Source organism: Colias croceus, chromosome 23 (genome assembly GCF_905220415.1).
Source record: "Colias croceus chromosome 23, ilColCroc2.1".
NCBI lineage: Eukaryota > Metazoa > Arthropoda > Insecta > Lepidoptera > Pieridae > Colias > Colias croceus.
Window position 1 is genome coordinate 5,794,580 of NC_059559.1, and position 21,164 is coordinate 5,815,743.

The following is a 21,164-nucleotide window of genomic DNA, read 5'->3' on the forward strand; positions in this document are numbered from 1 at the left end:
ATTTATTTTATTTTATTTATTTATTTATTTACAGAAATACGTCGAATCACGCGTGGTAGGGATAAGAAAAAGATGGCGCGTAACGGAAAAATGTCACGCGTAACGAAAAAATGTTACACTAAATTTTTTTCCAACCCCGATAAAGAAGTTTCACATCAAAAATCAAAATAAATAAATAAAACTCACCGTCTATAAGCAATATGCGATGGATCCCACATAACCCTCGGTCTGCGAACGTACCCAAGGCAGCCATTACTTTCAAACATCGCCGCGTTAACCGCCATAGCTGCGTCTTCTGTTTGATAGTTGAGCGCCACTAATTGTACTCCACACGACCAGAAGAGTACTGGATCGAAGTTTGACGAGTCTATCCGGAGCCTGTGAGTGAGTAAGTTAGTGAGTGAGTGAGTTAGTGAGTGAGTGAGGGGGATAGTGATATCATAGCTAAGTATTATGTTTGATAGTTGAGTGCTACTAATTGTACTCCACACGACCAGAAGAGAACTGGGTCGAAGTTTGACGAGTCTATCCGGAGCCTGTGAGTGAGTAAGTTAGTGAGTGAGTGGGATAGCGGTAACATAGTTGCGTCTTCTGATTGATAGTTGAGCGCTACTAATAATTGTACTCCACACGACCAGAATAGCACTGGGTCGAAGTTTCACGAGTCTATCCGAAGCCTGTGAGCGAGTGAGTGAGTTAGCGAGTGAGTGAATGAATGAGTTGATGAATGTGTGAGTATCCTCCGACTGGTACAAGAACAATTTCGTCGATTTAATAAGTTTGGGAGTGGATGTGTGCATGTATAGGTCACTTAATTAATTTCTTATTTAGTTTACCATTTGATAATTAGCAAGTGGTTGATTGAAATCTTTAAATTGGTACAACATGATATTTCAGAAACCAATATACAATATAATTAATAGATATATCTCAATACACTTCCATTCATTTGTCCATCCATTCATCTCAATTAAATCAAATAAAACACACATAAAAACAAAGACTCACCCAGCCGGATATGTACGCACGAGCTGCGTTTCAGTATGCGCTATTATAGCGAGGGGGTGTTTCCTGCAAATTTTCTTGGCTATCGCTTCGTTGACAGATGAACACCTGTAACACGGGTGATGAACTGCTGGTGTGTTGAGACACCTGCCTCTTGTGTGCTGACCGCCTAGTAGTTGCTAAAATATTGTTTACTATTATATTAAAAATTAAATTAAATAAAATAAAAAAATATTTGCTAAAACATGGTAGAGCAAGATTTAAAAAAATAATACTCCATCTTATTTCGATATTTTTATTATTATATTGGTGACGGGTGGTGATGATTCGAATGATGATAATAAATATTTTCAGGACATTTTTTCACGCACAGCACGATCTGATCCCATACTAAGCTTTCGCTTGTGTTATGGAAACCAGATGGCTGATAAACATACATATATAATTTTCAATAAATACTTATATTGATAACTAGCTTCCGCCCGCGACGCGAAAAATTACGATTTATTTTTTTTCTACGTATTTTTCTGGGATAAAAAGTATCCTATTTTATGCCCAGGATAATAAAGTATAATTATACCAAGTTTCATCGAAATCGAACCGTTAGTTTTCACGTGATGCCTGAACATACAGACAGACAGACAGACAGACAGACAGACAGACAGACAAAATTTTTTTTAATCACATATTTGGGCTTGGTATCGATCCAGTAACACCCTCTCCTATTTATTTTTTCAATATTTTCAATGTACAGAATTGACCCTTCTACAGATTTATTAAATTATGTATAGATTAACACCCAGACACAGAGCAAACATCTATGTTCATCACACAAATATTTGCCCCGGGTGGGAATCGAACCCACAACCTCTGGCTTGGAAGGCAGGGTCACTACCAACCAAGCCAACCGGTCAGTCGATTCATGGTGTTCAAATTAAAATAATGATAGTCACGATGATGGTGATGATGATAACTGAGATGATGACGATACGGGTGGTGATGACTCTAAAGATGATGATGATGATGATAAACTTACCGTGCCAGCACTATCACTGCTCTCAGAGGACTCAAAGCTACTACACGTAGGTGCAGTTTCCTTCACCGTGCTCGGCTGTTTCATAGAACTGCGCGGGGAGAGAGGGCTGAGACCGCGGAATTTTATCGCCTGAAATAAAAAAAGATAATGTTGAAGAAACACCCTGTTATTCATGAAATTAATAAATAATAATAATAAATACACTTTATTCAGCACCAAGTAAATACATAATATTTTAAAAAAGAAACAGACAACATGTTATACAGATAAAAGGTGGCCTTATCGCTTAGAAATTAAAGACTTTTTAACGGATTTTAAACGCGATTTATTCATTATATTATTTTCCCGACGTTTCGAACACTTTACAGCGAGCGTGGTCACGGGGAGACCACGCTCGCTGTAAAGTGATACAATGAATAAATCGCGTTTAAAATCCGTTAAAACTTAAAAAGTCTTTAATTTTTAAATGTATAATACTCGGGTAAAATCAAACACTAGAAAATACTATGGCCTTATCGCTACTAATGGATTTCTACCAGGCAACCTAAGGGGAAGGATTTTTAATTAAAATAAATTAATGGATAGTTTTCTGTAACTTGGAGAATTAATTTGATTTTTTATAAAACACTGTATTGTTTAAAGGAAAAATCGGTCAAGTGTAAGTCGGACTCGGAATACTAAGGGCTCCGTACAAAACTAGAAATGTACACACAGACAGACAGACAGATAGTGAAGTCTTAGTAAAAGGGTACCCTATTACTAAGACTTACGTATAAGGAACCCTAAAAAGACATAAGACTATAATATTATCTTTCTAAGATAAGTATACTCACTTGAACATAAGTGACCATATCGCTAAGTTCCCTCGCAATCTGGTTGCTACGTTTCCTATTGGCCGCGTGTTTCATACTGCCAGTGGTATCGCCGTCTCCCTCACTCCTGCGGAAGCTCTGGTAGAGGGAGAGAGACGTCCGACCCGCCTTGTCCTCCATTGCGTTGAGTATCTTGTGCAACTCTTTTTCTTGAACAAAATATTGGAATATTTAAACCGTATATAATTACTTTTGACACAAAAATAAACCACTTTCAAATTGCCAGCACTAAACTTGCTGTTGTTTTAAATAAGACTACATGGGGGGCTTCAGATTTTACATAAAAAAAAGAATCATCAAAATCGGTTGGGTTAGTCTGAGGTAACAAATTCTTTAAGTCAAATTGCAATACCGCCCAGTGTTACCAGATACACGGTAATTACCGTAGATGCACGGTAATTTTGATCAAAACACGGTCTGCAGTAACACCGTGGTCTTTTCTACGGTATTTTTCATTACGAATTACCGTGTCACGTTTTTGCAATTATATTTATAAATGGAAAACTAAAATTTGATTAGGTAGGTACTAAATATGCGTAGATCGAAACGTGATCGTAATTTCATAAATTGGCAACACTATTTCCATTCCATCATAGACATCGCTGGCTGGGGAAGTCCCTAAACTTGAACGATTGTTACGACAAAATAAGAAAGGTGCGATGGTAAACTGTTAGTTAAATTAAAATCGGTAGTTTAATGTCTTATTTATCTTACCTGTAAATAGTCCTTGATTTTGTTTGATGGACGTAGTAAAACATATTAAAAGTTGTTTGTGTGTGATTTAAAATGAAGAAATTAGTTTAGATTAAGATAGAATTGATTTAAATTCAAATAAAACTTTTATTTTTCTGTAGTTTTTTTTATTTTACACGGTAATAATAAGGTATTTTTTTAACAGATGCAAGGTAATTTGTCACATAAACACGGTAATTTTAATGTGTCTCTACGGTATTTTACGAATCACCATACCGCCTCTTTTTTTCCAAGTCGGTTGAAAACTTCCAACTAAGAACTGAAAACGTATTTTTTTTCAAAAGATCAATCATTGTATTCAATTATATTCGAATCGATTGATCATTCATTGGTTTGAATGAAACTATGGCTAGTAACAAACAGTACGATTCATCATCAACTTAATGGCGGCTCGGAATATCGTACGATCCGATGCGCAGAAAATAATTTTAGGTAATAGCCACAGAGCAAGTAATATAGCGGGACGTTATGGGACCTGTGCGCACCCGCACTCGCACACTGCACCACAGAATACATAGGTAATAGTAGCTAAACGCTACAGAACGGACACTCTCCGCCTCCCGCCAAAATTAAACACTTACCTCACCCCGCACGTGCACCTAAATGCAACCTTATACAATTGGAACGTTCACAACGCGCCATACTTAAGGTCATGTATCGTTTACCGTTCAGGCACCCTACAACTGATCTATATCAAAAATGTAATGTACTAACAGTAAGAAAAATGTTGTTATATCGCTGCCTTTGCAAATTTCATCGATACGTTGTACCGACACTCTCACAATGTGACAAACGATTGGAGCGGGTTCCTGTTCCAACGTTTAATACTGCGTTCGGTAGTAGAAGTTCAGAGTTCTTTACACCTAAGATATATAATGGCCTTTTTGGTAATAACGTAAAAATAGTTAAAAAATATTCAAATCATAAATTTAAAAAATAACTATTAATTATTCTTAACAAGTTAGATTATGAAGCCACAGAGAATCTATTACGTTCGTATATTTAATAGAAATTATTATTTTATTACACACATACACGCGCAAACACACACACACCCACACACAAACACACACACACACACACACATAAACATTCATTCAACTTAAAATATAATGAAAAAGACAAAAATTGTGAAGGGATTCTAAAGTCTGTAACACAGTTTCCAACTAACACAGGCTTTAGTTTCCCCAAAATTTTAAATGTATTAATTTAAACTTTTTCAATAAAGATTTTTATACTTTTTTATACTTTATCTAACTACCGTTTGTATGTTATAATAATAAATAATAAATTATAATAAATTACTGTCGACGTGACGCCACAACATGTCTCTTTCTCTCACTTTTAACTGATTCACCTATACATCCATTTTGCTCACAATTACCTTCAAATTCATCATCTTCATCATAAAATATTGGAATATTAGATTAAAACCGTACATAAATATTTTTGACAAAAATATAAACCGCTTTCAAATTGTCAGTATTTTTTATTGTGGTCCTATTTAAATACTGCTGCTGCTACAATTACCTTCAAATTCATCATCTTCATCATAATCCTCATCAGAGAGGTACTCGGTGATGGAGGAACCAGCCGACTGGTTGGACATTATGGAGCTGTTCCTATTTGACGCTTCAGGAAAAGACGAGCTGGTCTGCCGTAGGCCGTTAGCTCTGGATACAATTATTATTGTACTATTTACTAATATCTAGAATAGTATTATATTATCTACTGACTGTGCTCCGCGGTTTTGCCCGCATTGCTCCGCTCCTATTGGTCTTGGCGTGATCATATATATTTTTCAAATCGGACCAGTAGTTCCTGAGATTAGCGCGATCAAACAAACAAACTTTTCAGCTTTATAATATTAGTATAGATTATGTTGATCCGACATGTAGTATCCATGAAATCCATAGATTTTACTCCAAATTTTAGAGTACTTTTTGAGTTCAACACGGACATGTAAAAAAATAAACTGTAAACAGACAAACAGACAAAAATTATGAAAACTATATTATTTTGGGGTTTATCGATTGCAAATCATGCCCCAAGTATTCTTAAAAAAAGAGCGAGTGTGCCGAGCACACGTGTCAGAAGTGAAACTTCTTTGACAATATTTAAGGATAACAAAATCGTCGCCTTTACTTCGCCTTCGCCGATAGTATTGCCATGACGCGATCTTTACTCTCAACGCACTTAATAAAGTTTCACTTCAATAATATTCAATGTACAGTTTTGACAGTCCTAGTTCCTACGATTTTATTATAATACATAATATTATGTATATGTCGCAGGCAAATTATATTATTTTGCCGTTTACAAATGCTCGGCATTTTGTAAAATGCTGAGGATTTACTTTTTCCAAAATTCTACAAAAAGACGGTCGCGAGCCGACGGAGTCCCACTTTGCGGGGCTAATATTTCTGTGTAGTAAAAAAAAAACACAAACCTAATTTAACCCACCCTCTTGTCCAAACCAAAAACTTCTGATTACGAATTCTCGACATATTATTACAAAATGCCAAGCGTTTGTAAACGGCGAAATAATACAATTAGACTGCGACCTGTAGATCGTAACAAAAAAACAATCGTCAACAATTTTTTTTAAAGTCGGTTAAAATTGTTTCTCACCTGAATGTGGAAGAAAGCGCCCCGCCTTGGACGGACGTCGCGCCAGTCAAGCCTATAGTGGGACTTGACTCCACCGGCAACAACTTCTTATTTTTTATCAGTACCTGAAAGTAAATTAGTTTTAACTATAAAGTAAACTTGTCTCCAAATCGCGTATGAAAAGGTAAAAAACGTCCAAGCGAAGGTAGTAAACATTCATTGAAATTAGCACCTTATTACATGGCCGTAATGTTCAAAGTCTTTGTATACGCTCATTAGAAAACTGCGTTATACACACGTTATACACATTACACAGGTAGACAGTGCTTCGTACAATTTTGATGTCGCCATTTCATTTGAATAAGTAAAAAAAAAATATGCCAAAAATAGTCCATTTTATATTATACCAAACTCATGACCACCGTTGCATAAATAATCTCGATTTTGTGTTCTTTATCCCTTCCATAAAACATTAACATTTCGTCGAACAATACATTCTTTATTTTTAAGCTATTGCATAGCTTCTATCGCGGGCCTTGAGCGCGGGGACCGAATCGAGAAATTCCATTACGAAAAAACCTCACGCTGCCCACTCCGACGGGCTCGGAGGTGTGGCTTGAAGGCATAGCATGCAATAGCTTTACCGCGGCAGTCCCCGAGTGCCACACGTCTTTTTTTTTAAAGGCACTGGTCATCACAGGGTTTTCGCGTTCGCGCCACCTCTAGTTATAGTCCAGATAAATTTTTTGCTTTTATTTTTATTTTTATTGCACTAATAATTGTAAAATACAATATAAAATACTTACAAAACATTACATTCACAAAAGTAAAGTCTACTCTAAAAATTATATTTCGTATTTTATGTGGTATTTTAACTCCACTTAACTCTCATCTAAAAAAAAACTAATCATTATATTATTTTAATCTATGTCTGCATTAAAGCCAAGAAGCTTATATCCTCTAATACACTGGAGATTGCACTATGACCATTAACTTGAAACAAGAAACTATGACATTCAATGACGTCAGTCATGTTATTTGTCTCTTTCTGTCGAGTGACCACGCTGGTTTGTAAATTCAGGATTTTTCAAAATAGAAAAAACTAAAAATCATGGTCTATAAATAATAACGACATATATTTTTAACAGTATTTATATTATAATATTATGGTCATACTTTATAGGTAGGTACATACAATTTTAATTGGTATAGAATGATAGTTATAAATAACTTTTGGCTACAAAGCTTGGATATGAACCGATATATAGCATTAACATCCTTTGTAAATAGAGGAAAGTTGTGTTTTGCATCAGATGCTGTTTACCAAATTGTTAGCTACTCAGATCTTCTTTTTAAACGCGTTGCTTCGACGGGTCAATTTCAAGCCAGAATCATCAAAGAAAAACTGTTTATAGCAGCCTTGCACAAATTTCAGCTAACTTTACAAAGTTTATTTTTCAAAAGGTATTTTTTTCTGGGTCGTAATCCTCAGTAACCTTGATGGGCACATATATTTCTTTTTATTTTACTTTTTGGAAAGCTGAAATACGTAAAACAAAAAAATATGAGGTAAGTTAAAAAAGTATAAATTTCAATGTAAAAACGAACAATCTTATAACTACATGTGAGTGCAATACCGATGTCATGACGTGTTGTTTCATTACTAGTAACAATCTTTAAAATGGTGTTCTAAATTTTCATCATAATATTGTTATTACAATATATTCTCTTCGCTATCCATAAAAACTCGTCATCATGGTTACCTTACTTGTTAAATCTGTTTATTGAAAACTTGTTGAAAAATGATAAAGTATTAGGGAAATAACAAATTTAACATGACTGCTTACTAAAATGATGCTAAATTAGACAATTTTTGCCATTGAAATGATTCTAAACAGGTAAATGCAGGAGTATTGAGGAATATTGTAAATAACGTAAATATACACTTGCCTGTGAAATTCCGTGCCAGAATTTGGTGTCCAAACACTTCTGCAATTTTGCACAATACAATGCATTCTTTATATTTGGAAAATATTCATTAAATAAGCAACAATATTAACTTAAATATTCGAAGCGACGCAATTTTTTTGACACACATGCCATATTGACAAAGTGAGAGTTGCTACAATTTTATTATGGTGACTACCCATAATCAGGGAGTATCGCTTTTTAATAATTGGTTCAGATACTTAGTTTATTTAGCATAAATAATAATTGTCTCATCCAACAATGCTTCTGAATGACGTTGTTGGCAATTTATCAACAAACTCATGTACAAAAACTAACCTTTTGCACAGAATATTACAGCATACATAGTAGCCTTGGGAAAACTTCGTATTAACAGTGGCAATACCAAGTTAGGTGTGAAAGTGATAAAAAACATGAACTGGGCAATATTTTCTTGTTACACGTCAATGTTCATACCGAAATCTCCAGTGTATTAGATATAAGCTTCTTGATTAAAGCCCTCAGAACAAAGACACACACCACAGCATAATTTTTTAAAAGTTATATACTCTGTGTGATGTCAGATTACTTGTCAATGTCAATTACAAATAAAATACAAACACAATTTTGTATTTATTTTGTTCGGTGATATAAATTAATTTTAAAAGCATTGTAAGATGTTGTATACGGCTTCAGAATACGTGGACATGCTTCTCCTGTATGGTGAGTGTCAATACAATACTACACTCACAGTTAGAACATATGCCGAGAGATATCCAAAACGAAATTGCCCCTCTACCGGCACTATTATGGGTGTAATACAGAGATTGCGTGAAAACGGACCTATAATTCCAAAACTAGGGCGTTATTTATCATCTTCAAGCAAATTATCCAAGGAGGAACGTTTTAAGGAGAGAGTCTTTGATTTTTTCGCGCGCAACCCTACCGCTAGTTTACGTATGGCGTCAAATAAATTTGATAAACCGCCAAATGTTTTGCAGAGATTGTTAGCAGAGAGTAACAAATTTAAGTACATAAAAAAGCAGCCACTACAAATATCAGACGAAAATATGCCAGTTAGAAAAGCATATTGTGAATGGTTAATGAGCAAACTGGATAGAGACGCAACCTTCACAAGTAATATCATTTGGACGGACGAATCTACATTTACATTTTCAGGCATGTTAAACCGTCACGGGACATCATACTGGAAATCGAAACGTGGTAACACGATCAATGTGTGGGCTGGTATTTGTGGAGAAGAGATAATCGGCCCAATTTTTTATGAACATGACCTCAGCGAGATGAAAAGTCTTAAAATAATTAAACGTTCTGTGTCAGACTTCATAGATAAACGGCCGCTGACTGAACACGGCAATTTCTGGTTCCATTTAAATGAGACAGAGGAAGAAATGAAAAAAGTTAAAGTGCGTCTAACGGAATTGTTCGAGGATCGCTGGATTGGCACAAACGGACCTGTCAGATGGCCGACACAGTCGCCTGATCTCTCACCAGTCAATTTCTTCCTTTGGGGACTGATTACTGAACGTGTTTATGACGATGATCATGACGTTGAAACTATGACTTTGGATAAATTGCAAGATAAAATTAGTGAAGCCTTTGAAGAGGTTCAGGAATTAGCATTGGAAGGTGATATTATGAAAAAAATGAGAGAGGATATCGTTAAAAGGTGTAAATCATGTATTGCAGAAGATGGAGGATTGTTTTGATTTTATTATAAGTGTTATCATCAAATTATATTAAGATTTCTCAGACTATTAAACATATTTTTGATACAAGTACAGTTTCATTCACACCTTTTTAATTCATTGAAGTGGTTAGAGGGATGGAAAAAATAATAGTTGTTTATAATTATATTAGACTTATATTTTGATTTGGAAAAATATAATAAACTAACTTACCGCCCGCACCTTCGCCCGCTTTGTCTAAAACCTAATAAATTATATACTAAAACCTCCTCTTGAATCACTCTATCTATTAAAAAAACCGCATCAAAATCCGTTGCGTAGTTTTAAAAATTTAAGCATACAAAGGGACAGAGAAAGCGACTTTATTTTATATTATGTAGTGATGATTTTAAAATTATATCAAAATTTGATCTAAAAAAGTTAAATGTAACATTTACAGTATGAAATTTAATTACTATGAACTACATTACCAAATGAACAGCAACAGGCCTAACCACATAATAAAATTTAATCTATTTAGTGTAGTTTGCATGCACTGTGGATATATATATATATTTTATTCATTTAGTGTTAACATGGACAAAATATGCTTCTGTGATTATTTTTCGACATTCTTGCTTATTCTTTGTAGCATTTTCAACGAGAGCATAACAATTTACATGGTATGATAATTAAAAAAATATAGTCGGAGGCTAGCCGCACACACGCAATAATATTGTCAATAATTTACGTATTGTCAATAATATTGATCGTTTGCTATCCATATTGATGTATTGATCAATATTATTGTGGATTTCCGGAAATCCTGAAATATTTTCGTCAATATCGGGGGGAGGCATGGAAATTGACAATAATATTGTCGTGTGCAGAGTGTGCGTCAATATTTTAGTTGAGAGTGATTTCAGGGCAGACGGACACTAGAAAATACTCAAGGAAGTATAGCTGCCAATGAAAAATAACATTTATGACATTTAAATGGTTTAGTTGAGCTTTTTCATCATCCACTTTTTTATCCATCTTTTTTTTTTTGAATGCCTCGTTTTAATGAATAAAGTCAATAAAACAATCAATGCAATAGCTTTTTTCTTTTTATCCATTTTGAAAACAGTGCACACTGATCGAGATGCTGCGGATGAATGAGTCGTTTTCAATTAAGAAAAATTGGCAATAATATTGTATAATGTGCGGTAAGTTACGGCCCGGCCTTCATACAAAACTGCTGAATACGCCGTTCGCACGGGAATAGAATGTGGGTGCGATTTCCCTTAGTTAGCATCCAAGCTTACGTCTTTATAATTATCCCTTAGCTGGTATCGCCTTTTTTGGCAACACTACCGGTATCGTGGGTCAAATTCTACCCATACCAAACAATCTGTTGTAGAACGTAGATTTTTTATTATTTGTATAAAATATGGTTAGAAAAGAAATAAAAAAATATTTTTTTACAAAATAACCTTATTTAATATTAGTGTACGGCACAAGTCTATAACTATTTTGTACCGTACTATTTGGATGCTGGGTTTGAAGTAAATCAAAATGCCTAGTTGTTGATGTTTTGCTATGCCAGGCCTCGCCGCTTACTGTAGAGCTTGTGGACTGTATGCTTGAGAGTACTTGACGAATGTGTTGACGAGTCGAAAGTCCTGACGAGAGTGATTTTAGTCGAGTGGTCTTCACACACGCGGCCTCCGTTAGGAGGCTGCGTGGGGAATGCTGGTCGGGGCGGGAAGCCCCCTGCAGCAGGTAGATAGCGCCGCCCGCTAATACGGGCGGGTTACTGTGGGGGCGAACCGCCCTGTTTAGGTATTTGTATTTGGGACACAGTATAGGAGACTGTGTCCGACTCAGAAGATTTAAACCTTTTCGCATTTTGCGAAGACTCGACCGACCTGTGTTTGGTTTTACGAGCCCGGCCAGAACTTTTTAGGCCGGGGACGGACAAGGAACCCGGGAGCGACACAAAACCGATTGGTGAGGTAGGAAGCGCCAATTGCGCGTGGGGATAGGCGTGGGAGTGGCTGGGTACGTTGTGTACCGATTGTGTAGGATTTATGCAGGGTGAGGCGACAGACGGCGCGGTAGAGTGCGCCGTCGCAGGCGGGGCTTGCGTGGGAGGGGGTATTATAAGGGATTGCGCTATTTGCGCGTGGGAGTGGATTTGGTAGGAGGGAGTAGTGAGGGGCGCACAGAGTGCGTGGGCGGTAGGTGGCGCTGGAAGCGCTAGATTGGATACCGACGCTGTTTCCAACGTCGGCTGGTGGGAGGGCGCTGTGGACGCCTTAGGAGAGGGGGGTGGCAGTAGGTCGCGCGGATTTGGACGACGCGACCCGGGAATGGCGCGGTGCGGAGCAATCTCTCGGAGATGGTGATGAGAGGAAGCGTCCGCCCGCGAGAACATGTTTTGGGAGAGACGAAGGATAAATTCATCCAGCGTTTCTACACCGAGATCGCTACGTATTAGCTCGTTTCTCACATACCTCGGCGCGCCGGCGATAGCGCGTAATGCGAGTGACTGCCGCGCGCGCATTCTGCGGCGCAGGCTTTCACACACATACACATACCAGGCGGGCGCAGCGTACGTGAGGAGCGGCCGTAGGTAGGTTTTATAAACGCTTACCTTTATACGCAGCGGGAGTTCAGAGTATAACACCGGACGAAGTATGGCGTGGGCGGCTTTGCACTTGTTGATTACCTGCTTCACGTGGCTGTTAAAGCGAAGCCTGCAATCAATAGTTACACCTAGGTAAAGGACAGTATCGGACCATGGGATCTGCTCACCAGCCAAAGTAAGTTGGTGGGAGGGGGTCAAACCACCGAACCGAATCACCTGTGTCTTTCGCGCGTTGACAGATATCCGCCAACGCTCGAAATACGCAGGCAACTCATCAAGCCAGCGTTGCGCCTTAACCATCGCATGCGTTGTATTCAACGATGCGGCGATCAAAGCTACATCGTCGGCATATAGCGCGAGGATTTGATTAGAGTTTGGCGCGGGGGAAGGGAAGTCATCTGTGTAGGCGGAGTAAAGCGCGGGCGATAAACAGCTGCCCTGCGGGACACCCGCCTGCACAGAGTGGTTTCGGGAAATGGCGGGGGACACGGAAACGTGAAAGGAGCGGTCCGTGAGGAAGGAGTGCAATATCCTCACAAGCCGCGCGGGACACTGGGTAGTGGTAAGGATCTTATATATAAGACCCTCGTGCCAGACGCGGTCGAAAGCCTTTTCGATATCTAGAAATATTGCGACCGCTCTCTCATTCCTGTTCAAGGCGGAGCTAACATGGTGCAATACTCTAGATATCTGAAGGGTGGTACTATGTGCCGAGCGAAAGCCGAATTGCTCAGCGCGCGGCGACACGTACGGACGCAGCATTGGCAGCAGTAGTGACTCGAACACCTTGGAGACTGTGCTCAACAAGGTGATGGGTCGATAACTGCCCGCTAAGGAGGCATTCTTGCCGGGTTTCGGGATCATTATTACGCGACCGGTTTTCCACACTGAAGGGAAATGGCCGGTGCGTAATATACCGTTAAACAGCCGCGACAAAGCCGCGACTGTTTTACGGGGGAGGTGGCGGAGGGATTCGTTCGTCACGCCGTCCTCACCGGGCGCTTTGCGCAACTTTGTACGCGAAATCGCACGGCGGACGGCGGACGGGGAGGTGAAGAATACTTCCTCAGCGGGCGGTATCGGTGATGCTAGAAAACCTGACAGGTGTTCGTTCACCACTGCTGCGTGGGCGGCGCTCGACGGCGTCAGGGGGTTCGGCTGAAAAACTTGTGCCAGATGTTCGGCGAACAAGTCAGCGCGACCCTGAGGGGCGTATATATAATTACCCGCGGAGTCGGTGAGTGGGCGCGCGGGGGCAGTTGAAGATTTAAGCCTGCGACAGAGGTTGTGGAGCGAGGGCCAGTCCTCGGCGGCCGAGTCGATCGCACGGTGCCAGCCCTCGATCCTGTTCGCCTCAAGCGCATCGCTAACTTGCTCTCGCAAGCGAGCAAGTTGCCGCTTGAGGGTGGGACAGCGCGAATGCTGCCACTGCCGTCGCAGAGCTCGCTTCTTCTGGATGAGGGCTTTGATGTGAGCGGGAATGGGGGGGAGTATGGAAGTGGACGGTTTAAGTGTCGTGGCTTGGGAAAGAGCGGACTTGAGTGCTTCATGCAAGCCATTTGCGAATATCTCCACGTCCTCGGCGCTTGAAACCGCGCGTGAGGGCGTAGAGCGCTCAAGCGTATTCGCAAATAACTCCCAATTAACACAACGGCGGGAGTAGGATGGGGCAAGCGCGGAACTGTTTGCAGTGATCTCGACCAATACCGGCAGGTGGTCTGAGCCGAGATCGTCCACAATAACAGTTTGCGACATCGACTGGCGGATCACATTGTGAATCGTAAAGTCGATGACGTCCGCTTGGTGGGAGTCTGTACGAGGATAGTGAGTGGGTTCGGAAGGGCCCTCTATAACAATGTCGTTATAATCGATAATGTTATAAAGGGCTTTGCCGTTGCAACAATCGAGGCGGGATAACCAGTGCGAATGCTTACTGTTCCAGTCGCCCGCGGCGATCGTCGGCACGCTCGAGGCGAAAAGTCGTTTCACCTCGTTCGTGTCAACTCTCCCCCCGGGCGGCCTGTATACAGCATACATACGCAGCCTGCCCACCGGAAACTCCGCCTCGATGCCGAGCGCGGAAAGGTCCAAAAATGTACGGCACAAGTCTATAACTATTTTGTACCGTACTATTTGGATGCTGGGTTTGAAGTAAATCAAAATGCCTAGTTGTTGATGTTTTGCTATGCCAGGCCTCGCCGCTTACTGTAGAGCTTGTGGACTGTATGCTTGAGAGTACTTGACGAATGTGTTGACGAGTCGAAAGTCCTGACGAGAGTGATTTTAGTCCGATTTTTGCGCGTTAATATGCGCGGACTAGTGGGGTGCGTGCGGAGGTAGGCATAGCGCGTTTATTTCTATACAAATTACACCATGTTTCTATATTTTTATCACTATTTACATCATTATTTATAAACTATTTATTTATTAACTACTATAATAATGAGTCTATACAATTTCCAAAACTATAACTATGAGTAAAGTATTAATGTAAACAAACTATGGCTTTTCACTATAGACACAAATAAATCAACTATTATTTCCATTACGACATATCTATTATTAAAACACAAATAAGTTCTCTATACATTCACTATTAAAACATTCATATATTTGGTTGTTTTACATTGATAAAAATGTAATCGAAAACACAAACTACTCAAACGTTTTGACTCTATACTATTAAAATTACATAGGTTATGTATTACACTATATGACAATGGAATATATGAAATTATAATAAAAACGATATAAATTACAATATTAAGTTATCGAACAAAGTGAATTGTTAGATCGAGACAGAGCGATCATGCTATTACAAATCTCAAGAGTGAGATAGTTGCTGTCTTTGTCGCGTGTACACTACTAGAGCGAGACATGAATATATCACTGTCGCATGTCAATTAATAGAGTGAGACACAACTATGAAATTATACTAAATTCTCGACATTAAACATAATAATTCAAATAAAGTTATCAAAAAAACACAAAGCTATAAATGACTATAAATTATTTACGTACATTCGTACCTATTGTTCCGAACATTCCCCCCGCCGTGAACCGCTACGTCTATTAAGGTTCACTTGTTAACAGGTGAGGGACAATTTTCAACTAGCACCACCATTTTCTTGACCGGTCGTCGAAGCTCGCCGCCTCTTGTCTGCACGTCTGCTACTCGCGTCACGCCATCGTTGCCGGGGTAGATGCGTGATACTCGTCCCATAGGCCATGTGTTGCGAGGCATAGTGTTATCCACAATTAACACTACGTCGCCTATTTGCGGTGATTTGCCTCGACCGTGGGGGTCGCGTCGCTGTTGTAGCTCGGGCAGGTACTCACGCAGCCATCGCTCCCAGAACATATCGGCGAGTCGTTGCGCCGTCCTCCATTGCTTACGGCCGATGAGATCTTCGTTTGTAAACGAGCCGGGTGCGGGGTTCATCGCCGGTCCCAATAATAGAAAATGATTTGGCGTTAGAGCTTCCGGGTCTTCCGGGTTCACAGATACATGTGTTAGCGGTCTATTATTCACTGTGAATTCCACTTCCGCTAACAATGTTAATAAAATTTCTTCTCGCGGGTGGCGTTGATTGAGCGACGCGTATAGCGCCGTTTTCACACTTCTCACTAGTCGTTCCCAGGCCCCGCCCATAAAGGGAGCTCCGGGAGGTATGAAGCGCCAGTTGATTGCACGCATGCTGGCCTCGTGATGAGAAGCGTCTTGTATAGCGTGTCGCAATTCCTTCTCGGCGCCGTGCAGGTTCGTGCCGTTGTCAGACCATATTTCTGTCGGACAACCTCTTCTAGCTATGAATCGACGGATCGCCATAACCGCCGATTCTGTGCTGAGCGTGTTCGCAAGCTCCAAGTGCACGGCGCGAGTCGTGAGACATGTAAATAAACTCACGTATCTCTTTTGTGTAACTCGTCCCACGGTAACCGTCAGAGGGCCGAAGTAGTCGAGGCCCGTGTAACTAAAGGGCCGACGATGATGCGCGAGCCTGCACTGTGGTAGGTTCCCCGTAGGCGGTGTAGCGGGCGCGCTTCGTCTTCTGTGGCACTTTATACACTTATGCACTATTGAGCGCGTGATCGGTCGAAGTCTAGTAATCCAGTATTTAGCACGACACTCATTTATTGTTGCTTCAGCCCCCGCGTGATGCAATCGCCTATGTACGTATTCTATGTATAATTTTGCGATGTGATGATCGCCGCATATCACAGGCGGGCTCGATTGCGTGGGTGTGATGCCTTCCGTTGCGCTTATACGTGATTTAATTTTCAGTAAACCATCTTCTATTTCTATTGACAACGCTCGCAGTTTTCCTTTTTCCATGTTAGCTATTTCACTTGAAAACGAGTCGTGTTGTGAAACTCGCACGAGTAATTCTTCAGCGCGTCGTAAATGTTCGCTTTCTATATTTTTAAAGCGACGTTCTTGTTGTACGTTTTTAATACGTAACGATGAGCCGGGCGCAATTTTCTTTTTCGTATTTTTGCTATTCCAATCTGCGTCGGCTTGTTGATTTTTTCTATTTCTTCTATAACCATAACAAGTCTTATGTGCGGGGCGACATAAATCAATAAACTGTAGTATTCTCGCCGTTGATCGTAGCAGCCGTTCCCATTTGGAAAAGCGTTTTGGGTCGGGCACGGCCTCGCTGTATGTTGCGACGTTGCTTATAACGAGATTTACTCTCTCCTCGCCAGTGGGTGTTTCTATTGTAGGTCGCTCTGTAGGCCACGTAGACGGGTCGTCGCGCAGGAACGGAGGGCCGGTGAACCATCGATGTTGTTTATTGAAGTCTATCGGCACATCTCGAGTTGCATCATCCGCGACGTTGAGTTTAGTGGGAACCCATCGCCAGTCTGATAATGTGCTATTTTCTTCTATAGCTGCTATGCGATGCGCGACGAACGGGCGGTACGACCGGGCGCCGGTCTTGAGCCATGTTAACACGGTTTTACTATCGGTCCAATATGTCGTAGACTCTGGTTTTATATCGTGTTCTTCTATAATGCTGCGGCTCAGACGACTACCCATCACGGCGGCTTGTAATTCGAGTCTAGGTATAGACGTAAGTTTGAGCGGGCAGACCTTAGCTTTAGCTGCTACGAGTGATATGTCTACACCGGTCGTTGTCGACGCTCTCCAATACGCTATTGCGGCGTAGGCTTCCTCGCTCGCGTCTACGAATATGTGTAGCTGCAGCGATGTAGCGTTACTGTAATGTAAGTACGCTCTCGGTATTTTTACATCTTTTAATTCTATAAGATGTGTTATCCATTTCGTCCACTGTTCGGCGAGATCTTGCGGTATACGTTCATCCCAGCCGGTGCCACGCCTCCATATGTGTTGTAGTATGCGCTTAGCGCCTATTGTGACTGGTGAAGCGAGGCCCAATGGATCGAACAGCGACATGAGAATGCGTAGTGTTTCTCTCTTTGTTGGCTGTGAGTTTTCTATGGCGTCAGGTGGCAGACGCGCTAGACTTAGGTTGAAGCCTATCTCGTCGCTCGCTGGGTCCCAAATCACACCCAAAGTGCGCTCGACGTTGCTGCTGCCGTCCAATGATATCGATGATCTCGTTGTACCCGGTGCTAACGCGTTTAACACGTTACGCGAATTAGACGTCCATTGTCGTAGCTCGTAGCTCGCTTCTTTATGTATTTCGCTTATGCGTCGAGCCGAGTTGATCGCTTCATCTTCAGTGTCGTAGCTATTTAGGAGATCGTCGACGTAGTGGTTTCGTACTATGGCGTCGTACGCCTCTGGATCAGATTCTATGTATTTAGCCGCGTTTCTATTCTTGATGTATATTGCTATGGCGGGTGAACACGTTGCGCCGAATATTAATGAAGTCATTCGGTACTCGTCGGGCGCTGTGTTATCTCTGCGGTCACCACGCCAGAGATATCTAAGTGCATCTCTGTCTTCATTTTTTATTTTAATTTGCATAAACATTTCTTTAATGTCTGCTGTTATCGCTATGTTGCGTTGACGGAATCGCATTAACACGCCGGGTAGCGATTGTATTAGATCGGGCCCCTTGAGTAGGTGATCGTTTAACGAGAGTCCTTTCGTTTTCGCGGCCGCATCATGAACTATTCGTATTTTCGCTGGTTTAGTAGGGTTAAACACAGCGAAGTGTGGCAGATACCATGTTCTTGCCTCTATTTTTTCAGACGGAGCTCGTTCGGCGTACCCCTTTTCAATGAGCGCTTCCATTTGCTCTGTGTATTTTATTTTCAGCGCCGGGTCGCGGTCTAACTTCTTTTCTATGTTGACAAGACGTTTTAATGTGTTGTGGTAATTGTCGGGGAGTTTGATTTCTGCGTTTTTCCACAGTAGAGGGACTTCATATTTTCCCTGTTTTTCTATAACTCCCTCGTCTAGTGTGCGTAGTGCGCGAACGTCTGGGTCGGTGCTCGGTCTCTTTCCCTCTATTAACAACGATTCCAATGCAAAGAATTGTCGCAGTTGTTCGTTCATTTCTTCATCAGTAGACTTGACGTAGTTTACATTGAAGCGTTGTTTCGTTGTAATATGTGCTATTGAGCGTGCACCGTGTAACACCCAGCCGAGCGGCGTGCGGGAGGCGATAGGTTGATGTCGCCGTCCCTTCCTAATCTCCGATGCAATTAATAAGTGCCAGTTATCTTGTCCTATTAGCACTCGTGGTTTTGCTTCTCTATATTGTAGATATTTCTTTATATCTTTCAAGTGGCTGCAGTCGTGAAGATCTCTCTCAGTTATGACTTGCGGTGAAAGTTTCAGATTTTTCAATGTTCTAGCGTGAACGTCGTATTTTCTATTAGAACCCCCGATGATTGTTATGTTTACTCGTCGTGATGTCGCTGATAACTTATGATCGCCGATCGCTTCTATGTTCAATGATTCTATTGGGCCGGTCGCCCCGGTTTTGTTCGCTATTTCTTCATCTATTAGCGTAATCGTTGATCCGTCATCGAGTAAGGCGTGTGTGTCGACGCTTCCCGACGGCCCCGTGACGTGTATGGGCACTATTTTTAAGTATGAAGTGCACCCATGTGTTGCCCATGTTGAAGCAACAGTTTCTTCTGTTTTTTGTTCGATTTTCTTGTAATGCAATAATTTGTGATGCCAGTATTGACATTGATCTATATCGCATCGTACTCGCTTGCAACGATGCATTCTTGTTCTATAGCGCAGGCACGAGTAGCACAACTTCTTTTCTTTTGCGATGTCCCATCGTTCTTGAACGGTCGCTTGCGTGAATTTCTTGCATTCTATTGTGTCGTGATCCCCGGTGCAGACGACGCATCTGTTTCTATTGTCTATTTTTTCTATTGAGTTGTAGGTTTTGTGTCGTCTTGTTGCTATTTGAGGTGCCGGCTCGTGCAATGTGTCGGGTTGCGCATAACGACTGCAGCGCTCCGATTCTCTATTTAAAAATGCAGCCAGCTTCTCTAAGTCGGGGTCTTCTTGTTGTTGTTCTGTTGCGAAGTCGTACCGCAGCGCAGCGACGGAGTTAATTTTTCAATAGTGACTTTTATTGCTTCCGGATTAAACAGATAATGTTGTTTGTTTAATGCGCGTAGCGTAGCGACTGTATTTGCTACTCTACTGGCGAATATGCAGATATCTTTGGGGTTATCGGTGAGACGTGGTAATGCTCTTAATCGTTCCATTTCGACGAGTGCTATGGAGTCGGGTCGTCCGAATCTGATTTTCAGTGTGTTCATAACATCTTCTGTTTTGGCGTTGTATAATAAGAGATTTTCAACGGCTTCGCGGGCTCTTCCTATTAGTGCACGGCGTAACCTCGCTATGTTTTCATTTTCTGTGAATAGCTTCTGTGTTTCGTCGAAGGCGGCTTTAAAACATAGCCAGTCGTGATGAGACCCCCCGTATTGTGGTAAATCTATGGGGCGGGTCGACTGTGGCCCTGAGCGGGCGGCGATGGCTATAGCTGTTGCGAGCTCTGAGATGTCTATTCTGCCGTCCTTTTCTATTTTCTTTGCCTCTGTGAGGTGTGTTTCGGCAGGCGGATTCTTTAATGTGTCTGCAGAGTCGGTTTCTGTGAGCCATTGTGCTATTCTCTCGTCGGGGTTTTGTGCTGTGGCAGCCTGTTCTTCGTCCTTTTCTAATTCGATTGTCTCCAATCGTGCGGCGGCCAGTTTAACTTGTAGATTAATTAGTTCCTCTTTAGCGCGAGCTATTCTTAAAGCCTTGGATGGTTTCTTGCAGGCTTCCGTTGTAGGGACGGTTTTCTGTGACGTTTCTGGTAGCGGAGCTGTGGTTTCAGTCGTCGTAGTCTCTTCCGTAGTTGGGGTACGTGAAGAGTCTTCCTCAATTGTGACGTTTTCTTCGCTGCTTCCCGCTCCATCCTCGTTGCGCTTGCTTCTTGTTGTAGGCATGATGATTCGTTATCCGGCAGTCGAAGGTCCAAAAATGTACGGCACAAGTCTATAACTATTTTGTACCGTACTATTTGGATGCTGGGTTTGAAGTAAATCAAAATGCCTAGTTGTTGATGTTTTGCTATGCCAGGCCTCGCCGCTTACTGTAGAGCTTGTGGACTGTATGCTTGAGAGTACTTGACGAATGTGTTGACGAGTCGAAAGTCCTGACGAGAGTG

The 21,164-nt window shown here is 41.2% G+C and overlaps 1 protein-coding gene across 1 annotated transcript in view; it reads right to left on the minus strand.

The window, feature by feature from the left end:
• Positions 1-21,164, minus strand: part of LOC123702315 (1-phosphatidylinositol 4,5-bisphosphate phosphodiesterase epsilon-1-like) — a 181,197-nt gene that overhangs the window by 12,733 nt on the left and 147,300 nt on the right. The window contains exons 26-31 of the mRNA XM_045650030.1: positions 6,298-6,401; positions 5,197-5,339; positions 2,875-3,062; positions 2,042-2,170; positions 1,009-1,184; positions 187-378 (exon numbers count right to left, since the gene is read on the minus strand). Coding sequence (XP_045505986.1) covers positions 187-378; positions 1,009-1,184; positions 2,042-2,170; positions 2,875-3,062; positions 5,197-5,339; positions 6,298-6,401 — 932 coding nt within the window. The remainder of the gene's footprint in view (positions 1-186; positions 379-1,008; positions 1,185-2,041; positions 2,171-2,874; positions 3,063-5,196; positions 5,340-6,297; positions 6,402-21,164) is intronic.